At 37.7% G+C, this 12,171-nt stretch overlaps 1 protein-coding gene across 1 annotated transcript; it reads right to left on the minus strand.

Moving 5' to 3' along the window:
- Positions 1-7,456: 7,456 nt before the first annotated feature.
- Positions 7,457-8,581, minus strand: LOC106653378 (ankyrin repeat, PH and SEC7 domain containing protein secG-like). The gene has a single exon (XM_014372778.1). It carries the CDS (start codon positions 8,579-8,581, stop codon positions 7,457-7,459), a length of 1,125 nt encoding a protein of 374 aa, XP_014228264.1.
- Between the last annotated feature and the right edge of the window lie 3,590 nt (positions 8,582-12,171).

The raw sequence follows: 12,171 nt of genomic DNA on the forward strand, positions 1-12,171 counted from the left end.
TCCGAGCGAGCGAGCCCGGACCCGCAGGATTTTCCGCTCTCCCCGGCAGCTGCAATTGCATAATAGATCGATTTTAAGAGGAACACCGTGTTACATCGGAGTTAACGGAAGTTCCAACGCATAATGCTCGGGAGAGAGAGAGAGAGAGAGAGAGAGAGGTAGAGATTTCGCGTGCTTCGGTAAGATATATATTATATATTGCATCGGCATTACCGCAAGGTTTCGATGTTCGACGAGAACGCGTGTACACGCGCCCTGTAAGAGGGATGCTTTTGCGTAAAACGCGATGAAAATTTTAAAGCGCAGCGAGATTTTTGACAAAAAGATTCGAAATTTTGTAGTCGTAATATCCATTCTCTCTGCATATCACTTGCTAATTTTTCACGCGCGAGGTACAAGACGATACATACATAATCCACGTGCTTATGAAATAATTCAAATTTCGAAAAGCCCACATTGACACACATTTCGTATAGATATAACGAACGCGCGCAAACATCGATATTTCTCATTTGGTGCCAGTATAAGTAGCAGTACCACCACGACACGTACGTGCGCATGTGTTAGTAGTAGTATTTGCTCATTACGATTTATCCCGCGTAAACGCGAAAGCAGCAGCAGCAGCTCGCCACGCTGAGATAGCATAGGTGCGATACAAAGCGATGTATTACAAATTGAAGTAGATCTAGCGTGGATTAATGTTTAAACAGCGGGGCAAACGACGAAGGGTTGCAAAATTGTGCGAGAAACGCAACTATTCGCGTGTGTGTATAGCAATAATAATCCCTTCGTTTTGATTAATACCAGAGATTCCGCGCGTATTTTATATTATGTATATATGGGCTGTACCGCGTGAACTGTTTCCGATAAAGAAAAAAAGCATTTAAAGAGGCTGTAGCGAAAATGAAAAAAACTTCATGTGTATATGTCTCTTTCTCTACTCTTTCTTTGATTTACTGAGCGGTCGCGTGCGTGTCCACGAACGACAAGTAAGACATAACACTCGTGACTCGCGGATAGCTTCGCCCGCGTGTTATCGTAATGTACGCGAGAGTAAAGTCAGTATATCGACTGCAACGAGTGATTACTTGATAACTCTGCAATTGGCCGTGGCGAATCTCCAGCCGGACGCGGTCGATTTGCTCTTGGACAACGGCGCCGATCTGTCGCGATTCATTTTTCCTACCATTCAAAATACGAAATTCAAATCAAAACTTACATAAAATAATCTTGGTTCAAATATTTTTTCACAGTCACTCCAAAATCAGAATAGCAGGCTTTCCAAAAAAAATCAAAATACAAATTTGAGCCTCCGCAGATCTTTGAGAGATGAACTTAGAGAACTGAGATTTGAAAAAAAATTTATTTTTTCAATGTGCTCTGTAAAAGTAATATTAGTTTCCATTTTATTTGTTAGCTATTCACGCTTGATGTAGGATAGCCCATGTACATTGCCCATATATCCCATGTAGCCCATGTATATTGCTGCGAGCGAAGCTCTCGAGTTCGCTCGCGCACATCATCGACACGCGTCAATAATAAATAGAAAATTGGAAAATTTTGAAGTTACGGCTCTAAAATTTATGTATATATTGTACTCCTGGACTACTAAAATATTGAAGACAGTCGCGCTGAATTCGCCTACTATAATTAAATTCATTGTTATCTCACGAAAAATGGTAGAAAATGTAATTATTTGATTTCTTAAGATTTTTTTAATACTCGCTCCTTCTTACTTCAATATCGAGGTGATTTCTGTTTCTCGTATTTCTTCGCAGTCATGAACATAACCCGTAAGTAAGAAAATCTCATTCCACGTGTAAACGTGGCTTTGTTTGCTTCATTGACACGAGCTTATTTGATGATTGATCATTTCAATATTACCCTGGTAGCACTGAATAGCAAAAAAATAATTGATTGATTGATTGATTGACTTCTTTATTTGGGACCTTTGGGTATAACCCTATCTGGCCCCACTGGCAATTTACAACTTATAGAATTATTATAGACATATTTACAAATTACAGTATAGATTGGATATTTACGAGTTACACCAGCTTGCGTTTATGTTGCGACATACTGATTATCAGTATGGGTATTTAGTCCGCTGGCACAGCACGGACACATCACACCAAGACAGGGCCCGCACCCACCCCGGGCAGAGGCAGGCAGGCGCCCGAGAGCGCGAGAGCCGACGCAACAGCGAGACAAGAGGAGGCGGGGCAAAGATCTCTTTAGGGAAGAGTAAGTGTGAGTGAGAGGGAAGAAGGGATTGGAGTAAGGCCCTCCAGAGAGCAGCGCTCCAGCCATTCTGATTTTTCAGTTGATAGCAGATGATTTGAAAGTGTGTAATGAAAGTTTGGTTGAGGGTGCATGAGATTAAATGGAAATGGAATATCGTTTATGAGGCGAGAGGATGTGACCGTGAATGACTTAAAAAGAGCAGCTCTGTGCACTGTTTCGTGGTAAAGCCTTGGGGGCCGACGACGCCGGGACGCCCGCTCGAGTTGCTGATCATTGGGAAATGAGAAGCCGACTGCAAGTGGTGCCGGCGACGCAGTTGAAATGATTTTTACGGCAAGTTTGATCAGCAAGTATGAACGCCGCCCCGACACCGACAGCCAACCCAAGGCAAGACGATAAGGCGTTATATGGGCCATGCGAGGTATGTCACCGTATATAAAGCGTATGGATGCGTTTTGGAGTCGTTGAAGACGTAGGTTTTGGTCGGCTGTCAAGCTTGTGAGCAGGACAGCAGCGTAATCGAGGTGCGGAAGTATGAGAGCCTGTACTAACCTTTGCGTAAGGTGAAAGTGAGTTGATTGCGCAGATCCCTACACGGAAAAACTTTTGAGATAAAATCGCGCTCTGAGTCGAGCGCAATTCATGCTCAGTCTCGAGGCTGAACCGCGCTCAGTAAAACTCGCGTGTAATTCGTTTTCAGAATTCGAGCGTGAAACATGGTCAAAAGTTTTTCCGTGTATTCGTTATACTTTGATGTATTTGAAGTAGTACACGTGTCACCGCTAGGCAGCACAGAGCGAAAATGTAATTCACGCGAATGAATTTATTAAGTATGTAAATTAAATAGAACTAAATATACCCAAACGTTCGAGTACAAGTAAAATTATTTTATTTCTCATGTTTTGAATTCTCTATCCGCTGACAAACCTTGGCCGGTGTCACAATTAGGACATTGAACAATAACTGTGCGATTTTCATTACCCATTCCTTGAATTTTCTCCATAAATTTTGATCGCAGATTCCGAACAAGTGGGTTGTCCAAGAATGCCAGAAAGAAGATCCTTGGCCAAAGCCAGCTCTGTTTTTTTTCTGAATCACGGCCTAAGTAATGAAAGCACTGTTCTTTTGTGCACATGATTTTGACTTTTCGATGATCTGTTAAACCATCATTTTCACTAATTATTTCGTTGAAAAAAATGACGGATTCGTTATACTCGTGCAAATGCAAGTAAAATTTCATTAGATATTCTTCAGCTTTTTGTTTTTGTGTTCGGCCTTTAATTGCTGTAGCAATACTCTTCAGAATTTTCTGAAATATCATTTGATGAGTAACGTCGAAGATTATTGACGTTTAAATATTTAACAGAAATTGCATTGTGTGCAGAAATTAACATTGGCTCTTCACTTCTTATTTGTTATATTGTTTTTTATTCAATAACAACTTCCTGATAATGATCACTGCTTGATCTACAATTTTAAGGACTTATCAAAATTCGGAAGAACGTTTTAAATTTATTTTTTTTACTTTTGCTATGCTGCATACTGTGACTACTGAGAAAATCTTTCTCTCTTTCCTTTGGCATCCGTGACACGCGCTACTTCTTTTCGACTGGTGGACACTTTTTTTCCGCTTCTTCTTCTTTTTCACATGGCGCCTGCAAATTTATGTACCTTTATTCAAATATCCGAACTTCGTTTTTAGCTATCGTCGTCGTCGTCATTGCGGTAAGAAAATCCCCGTCGAGTTTGCGATTAAAATGAGCGATATCATCACTTTGAATATTCGCGGATGCGTGTCGAGGAAAAAAAAAGACGGAAGAAATGTCAATTGAAATGCTTCAACTTCGAAAATTCTCGCGAAAGTAAGACACCGCGGTGCCCGCATACATATACCGCGCTTTGAATACCTGATGCGTATGCAAGTGATTTTTTCTCCCGGTCCCTCGTGCATTTTGCTTATGTCTCTTATAAAGTGTCGAGAATTTGCACGCGTTCCCTAAAAAATTCATGCGCTCCGCGCTCGTGTAAGATTATTTTTTTTCCAAGTAACCGCATAAAGCTGTAATTTTTGACTTGAATGATGAAAATGAATGTAATTCTTGTTCGTACAATATTGAAGTAAAAGATTAATGTATAGGTCTCTCATGATTATGAACTTAACATAAGGGCCAACCGATGTAATTAACGTTTGGCTGCTGCGGCTGCTGCTGCAAAATATTACAGACAGACGGAATTAAAAATTTTTAACTTAATCGTGAGGTACGTCCGGTATTGATACTTTTATGATTATTTTAGTAAAATTGAATAGAACAATTCGAAGTTTATTTTAGGCGTTCTTTTATGAATCTCAGGACTTTCATAAGTACGACAGCGCCATCTATTGATACTGTTTTTACTCTTTGGTTAGGGTACATCCAGCAGAAATTTGTTTGTTTACGCCACTCGCAGCACGTGGCTTTGGGCGCTTCTTTTGTCTCTCTCAATTTCGTACGCGAACCCACATCAAGTTTCAACGCCATGATTCTAGACCTTACCTTAGCTAAATATTACATCTTTTTTGAAAGTGAATAAACTATACGTACAGTGAAATTATATCTTTGTAATTCAACATAGTGTTTCATAATAAAGTTATGAACAAGTGTCATTTTTTGTTTCTATAAAAATTCGATAAGTTATAATTTTTCATTTCGTTTTCAATTCTGCAAAAAGTGAGATTCAAGTTTTATTTAAGTTTATCTGTGACTCCATTCACATTTGTCAAGCCGCTGAAAAAAAGTTCAACTCAGCCTGGTCTCACTGAATTTTCTCGTAGATTCTAAAATAATAAAATGTTTTCTCTGATAATTTACAATGATCGACGAAAAACTTTTCAAATACTCACTTTTAAATTTGTGCACTGAAAATATTTAAATGTTGAGATTAAAGTTGGATAATTTAATTTCTAGCTTATCTGAAAGTAAATTTCATAACAAAACAAAAAATCAATGCTTTTGTTCGTAACTACCAAATCGAAAAAAATGTTTTAATTAAAAGATATTACATAAATCTGTTACGCAATAGTATATATTATTATTTTACGCAGTTACTGAACAAGAATCATCGAAGTTTATTAGAATGTTGCAAATTTTAAGTCGCAAAGGTAAATTCTTGTCAAGATAATTTTCATTAATAAACGAAAAAACATCAAAAAAAAATTTTAACTTTCTCAAAGAGAGTATAGTGAAGTCATAACAATGATGTGCGCTACTCTGCAAAATTCGCGAAAATATTTTGGAGGAAAAAAGACAACGCGGAATAATCGCGGCGATGACAGCAACGAGCCATCAGGAAAAAGATTCAGAGTTCAATTAATGAGTCAGTTTTGCCACTTTTTAATTTTTTTTCATTATGGCTTTCTCTATAGAGGAAGCTATTGTTTGAATTTGTTCACTGAATTATTAGATTCAATTTAAAAAAATATATTTGCTCGAAATTTCGCCATAATTTTGCCATCATTTCAGCAAAATTTTGGCTTCATTTTTCAAAATTTGACCCAAAGATTTCAGAATTTTTGGAAAAAAATGAACCAAACTACGAAAACGTGGAGTTGTAGTTTGGGGTAGTCTCCTGCGCCAAGATTTTGGCAGGTTTCGCCCAAAGACCAAGTTTGGTATTGCTTGGGTGAAACTTTTAGATTTTTATGCGGGAATGAGGGAAAGCTGAGAAACAGATATAAACGTGGAAACAGAATTCAAAATAATTAAGCTTGACGAAGAAGGGACTGCTAAAAAGTCAACTGGACTCTTCGACTTTTGAACAGATCGCTTTCTTCACGAGTGAAAATGAACCGATAGTATGTTCGAAACGAACTTGACTTATATAATTATTTCAACTTTGCCACTTGCAGATTTACAGATTTAAAGGTAATCGCCATCTAGTGTTATAGGCTGAAAGTAATATTATCGTATTTAACCCAGTGACGATTGAGTACTTTTTTCTCCAAATTAAATCACACAATATCACATTGAAAGGGTTTGTTCCGATTATGGACTGAATTTAAGGTTGCCTTTTTGTTCAAATGATTTATGAAAAAAATTCTTCGCAATTTTCATTTTACGATTCTTCGGGTTATTATTGAATCGATCGATTGAAATATTGTATCTTCTCGTTGTCATCGTAACGATCGTCATGAAAAATTCCCACGAAAATCTTGCATTGTCTTATCGAAGCTTTTATAGAGCTTTCGTTATGAGCGTTTGATTAGAAAACAAAATCCGTTTTAGCCGTAATTTAGACGTTCAGAAGAATTTGACTTTTAAAGAAGCTGGATATTTTTTTGTTTGTTTTATTTACTAGATCGCCCAAAACATTTCAAGTACAATGTTTCAATACATATTATTTCGAGAATATTTACACATTTTTTAGATACGACAATACCGATCGACTTTATTGATATTTATTTATTCTATCAATTTAATTATATCTAATTATATATATTACGCTAATTTTACATATTATACTAGTTATTTATGTATATAAAAATTATTCCTATCGTTAGGCTGATTACAAAAATATAAAAACACCGAATAAAACTTATTGCTTTTTTTTTATCGTTTGACCGGCCGCACAAACGATTTAGATCCTCGCGCAAACGATCAAGATCCTTGACTTTAATAGAATTGCCAACCGAGAGCTGAACTGTACGTGGTACACTAATTAAGCTCATTAAGCTACACGATTTAAAATGATCCAATAACAATTCAAATTGGGTACGAGGTACACTCAATTTACAATGATCCAATAATAATTCCAGGTGGGGAATTATTAAAACGTTTGCAATGTGTCGTTTTACAACGTCTCGAGAGATCTTGTCAATACTCAGATGCGGTAAACACCAATACCTCGAGTTCTTTAAAATCGAAGAAGCCTCCTTGTAACTCTTTTCGCAAATTTTTAGCAGCGAGACGTCTTTATTCACCATAATGCCTTTCAATGCCCGAATGATAGGCGCACATGGTATGCGATCGTTATTTAGGTTCAATGAAACCGTTCCACTTGGTTGCGAAAGCTTTTTTTTCAAGCGATCGACCGCTTCTGGCAAAAGAAAAAATCTATGCTCAGAATGCAATTCTAGGCGTAATTTCATCGTTCGTGAGTCTATCATTTTCCATACATTCCAACTATTTATGTCTTCCTTTGCTTTAAATTAAAGGGCGAAAAAGTGAATTAATCTCTATCGAATTAAAATTGTAATGCCAACCAAATTGAATAACTCACTGGACACGAGACTCTGCAAATCATCCATTTCGTGTTTCGCAGCTTCCGACCAAAATATCAGAAACTTAGATCGAGCAAGGGAGTTCATTACGAATCCCTTCGTCGTCAATAATGCCATCATCTCGGGAACGTACAAAGCGACCGGATAGAACATCAATTCGTACTTGGTATAATCTTTTATGTTCAACGATATATTCTCGTTCAGATTCCTCAAACTCGCTCCGTGTCTCAGAAGCGCCCGGGTCAGACTGTAGTCCAATCGCGACACGGCCCACTCCAGCGGAGTCAGGCCTGCGACGTTGCGCTCGTCGACTCGCGCACCTCGACGAACGAGCATGTCGACGATTGTCTCGACGGGTCTCGGCGCCGAGTCCGGATCCGTGAGGGGCCAGCAAGCCTCCGGGCAGTCGCATCGGCGCAGTCTCGCCAACCCGTGAAGAATCCTCGAGCCCTGCCGCCGGTCGTACCAGTTCGGATTCGCTCCGTGGTACAGCAGGCATCGCACGGCGTCCTCGCGACCGCACTTGGCCGCGATGTACAGCGGCGAGAGCGCGTACGTGTCGATATTGCAGACGCGCGCGCCCAGGGTCAATATGAATCTTTGCAGCGTCGAGTAGTCGCCGATCATGCAGGCCCCGTGAAAGTACGTGAAGCCCTGCCCGTCCCGGTAATTATCCTGCGCATCTTTCAGCAAGTAATCGATGATCAACTTGGCGCTCGCGAGGTAGGTCTTGTGGGGCTCGACGTACTTCCGTTTGACCAACCAATGAAGCACGGACTTTCCATCTGCGAATTCGGCTTTGTGAACGTTGACCGCCATTCTCTCGTGCAGACACGCCACTATCCGAAATTCGTTATTCTTCAACGCGAATAGCATAGCGTCGGCCTCGCTTGGAAATACGCTCGTGTCTTTTATTATAATCTTTAATTCCTCGAACAACGAATTTTGTCCATATTCACCACGATATTGGCTTTGATTGGCCCCTTCTATCATCATGCGACAAAACTCTTTACTTCTATCTTCCATATCTTGTATACTCAACAGTTTCGATCTCTTCTTTCTCATGTTCTCGAGTGCCATATTTCGGCTGTATAAATTTCTTGCCACGATATTTTTGAACGAACCATCAACACAATATAGTACGCGATCGAGATCAAAGCTGGACTGTACGCTCGGGAAATGGACGGAAATAAAAAGACACGGAGACGTTGATTGCTAATCGCGAACTTTGATTAACCGGTGACGACCCCCTTTCTCGCGACTGTTACGTGTGGCGATTCACGTCGGATCGGCAGAGTAGCGTCGTCGGTGCGCGGGATACTTTCGAGTTGAGAGGGGGGCCCTTTTCCAGTTCTACATAATATAAGGTAATGTTTTTGTGTAATTAGGTCAAACGAGTTCAAGATAAACTCTCATTGTTATGATCGTCGAGTACGCGTGGCGATTAATTTAATTAAGAATGAATACATTTCAGTTTCCTCGTTATTTTGGGCGTCTTTTCAACCCCCAGCATTTACTTATTAAAATTTTTCCTTTTTTTTGTAATTTTCTGGTATATAATCCTGTTCAATATTTTAATGGAGAAGTGCGTAAAATTTTGTAAGGATCTGCTCAATAAATTTGGAGATTATCGTTCAGAGAACGCGATTTTGACGTACAACTTTGCACTCTTACCCTGTCGAAATATATACAAGAAAAATTATTAAAACCACTAAATTTCTAATGCTTATATTTTAAATTGCGCAAATCAACAATTTGCAATAAAAAATTGAAAATTCACACAAAAAACGTGTTTTTATTCTTAGAAAATAAATATTTTTTTTCTTAAAAAATTGATGGCTTAAATAAAAAAATTAACTTTCAAGTTACACTATTCTTGATTTCATAAACTATTGAGTATAGTGAAAAAGTTTATGAAACAAAAAAGTTTGAGTGAGCTTGCCTCGAATTTTTATTAATAACACTATTAAGAGCTTATGTTGGGTCTATTTTTACTTAACGTAATGGCACAACTTAAATATTATTAAGGGCTTATATACACCTAAAACTCAAAATTGGTTTTTATTGAATTTTTGAATAGGATATTCCCCTTTTTATTGCATTTTTCGAAACTCTTAAATTTCGACTTTGCTTTGAGATACAGATGTTTACGAGCGCCTTTTTCGTATAGTTGACGTGTTAAATTTTTTCTTCTTTTGCGTTTTTCGGCAAGTAGTATTTCAACATCACGTTCGCGTACACTTTTTCGTAATATCAATTGTTAAGGTCACTACATCGGATGAGATGATCGAGATCGAGACGAAAAGAATGTGAGCTTAATTTAAACTGTTCATGCAGAGTGACCTGCGTGTTCAATCGTCTCACCCCTAGTAGAGGCCGTAAGCATTGATGTTGATCTGAAGAAGTGCACGCGCCCCTGGTGTCGAAAGCTCAAACGGTACCCTTCAAAAATTGCGACAGGTGGCAAAACCACTACTCGCCAGATAACGCAAAAGAAGAAAAATTTAACATGTATAAAAGTATAGGAAAAAGGCTCTCGGAAACAGCTGTATCTCAGAGTAAAAACAAAATTTTAGAGTTTCGAAAAATGCAATGAAAAAGGAAGAAAAAATCCTACTTGAAAATACAATAAAAAATTTTTGAGTTTAAGGTATATATGAGCAAAAAAATACACTTTTTCGATCGTTCTTTTTCACAAATTCCGCAAAGTTCATTTTCGAGCGAGTGGCAAATGAACAGAAAAAATCTAGAAAATTTTTTGACACCACCAAAATTTAGGATTTTTCATGACAAATCAAATGGTATAAATTAGTATATACTTTGAAATTATTTTAATGCAGAAAAATACAACTTTATCCCAAAAAACGACATTACGAAAAATTGAAAAATCGAAAAGTGTATTAGTTTCTTTCAGGAAATGGCTAAGTAGAATCAACTATGGAAAAAATTGCATGGAACTATCTGATAGGTTTTTTTCTCACCTTTCCAACGCCGGTTTCAGAAGTTAAAAATTCGCAAGATTCGCTGAGATACAGCTCTTTTTGTACGATGCATTTTTTAGGCTTTAAATTCAATAATTCTGAGCTAGCTCTATTCATTAAAAAACCAGCGAAGCAGAATTTAAGCTGACTACAGCATTCAATTCTGCTGACAAAAACAAATAAGAAAATGTATTGTCAAGATTATTTTTACACTCTAAACAGAGCTTGAAATAAATCGAATGATAGCCCGATTTTACTTCTTTTTTAGAGCTCGTTTTTAAACTTCAAAAATCCATCGACACCATCTAAAATCATTTTTTTGAGTTCTAGTTTATGGGAAAATTCATTTTAAACCTCAAATTTTCTGATTCCGATGGATCCCCTGAGATACAAAAAATTTTTGAAAAAGTGGACCACCCTACTATATATGCTTATAGCTCAAAAAAGTGTTTTTTTTTGTATAAATACGCTTGACTTTTGAGCCGTTTTTGTGGCCATATAATGCGTTTTTCGAAAAATCAAAGGTCACCATCGGAAAGAGCATGTAAAAATCTTTCAAAATACATGTGTCGATTATTTTTTCAAGGTCACTAGCAGTTTTACCAGCGAATTAGAAAAGTTTTGATCGGTGGATAATGGAGCGCGCGTTTTGCCTGCACTAATTATTTTTCCTCGGAACACAAATGCTTATAAAAAAATTACCTATTAAAATTTCGATTGTTCACGCATTTTTTTAGCTTCCTAGGACCTTCAAGAACAATACCCAATGTTCAAAGTATGCGTCCAACGAAAAAAAATTGTTCCGTTTTTAGTCGAAAAATTCGAAACTAAATTCCGGAATTGCTCATATAAGCGCTTAAGTACACCAATATTATTTCGTTTACAATTTGCAATCATTTGAATTGCTTATGTAGCTGTTTTTGGGATGAACTTATCGTTGTAGCGAAATAATAATAATTTATATTTGTCCTAGTGTATTCTAAAACATTTGAGAGGCATTTGGATAGACCTAGTGTTTTTTTAACAACAAAAGTAACAGTGTATTTTTGTTGCAAACGCAAAAAAATGTGTGAAATTTCTCATGGGTCTATAGCCCGTAGTTTTCGATAAAAGCGCTCAAATTTGGGCAACCGTCTGTGCGCGTGTGTTGGCGGTTTGTACTTGTGCAGGCGCTTTGTATTTTTAAAAATTTTAGAAGTTACTCGTGACTACTTGCCTATGCTGTAAATGTCGTTTGACCCAGTAACTCTCATAATCGTAGCATGAACTTTTACATGCGCGAGCGGGGCATGTGAGTACGAGAGAGAGAGAGAGATAAAGATACACGTCGCGCTGTCTACACTATTATGTAGTCTCGGGCTATCTCTGCCTTTTTTATTTGACCGAAAAAACCACGATTATCGAATACTAAACAGATTTTAAATGATGTTCAGAGAATTAAATTTTTTGAAAAATTACTTTTTCGATATGAGATTTTACTCTTCAAGTTATTGATGAAACTTTGACAAGGTAATGTAAGTGTGCGTGTTAATTCAATACCACTCACTGTACATTTTTAACAAAGCTGACATCGGCATCGTCTTTATCCCCGTTTCAATTTCACGACATTAATTTAGAACGCATAACGACTAATTAACCATGAATGTGTAAAACCGCATCTCTATCAGTCGTACCAGTCAAAAAAGTCGA

Source organism: Trichogramma pretiosum, unplaced genomic scaffold (assembly GCF_000599845.2).
Source record: "Trichogramma pretiosum strain Unisexual culture from Peru unplaced genomic scaffold, Tpre_2.0 scaffold35, whole genome shotgun sequence".
In the NCBI taxonomy this organism is placed as follows: Eukaryota; Metazoa; Arthropoda; class Insecta; order Hymenoptera; family Trichogrammatidae; genus Trichogramma; species Trichogramma pretiosum.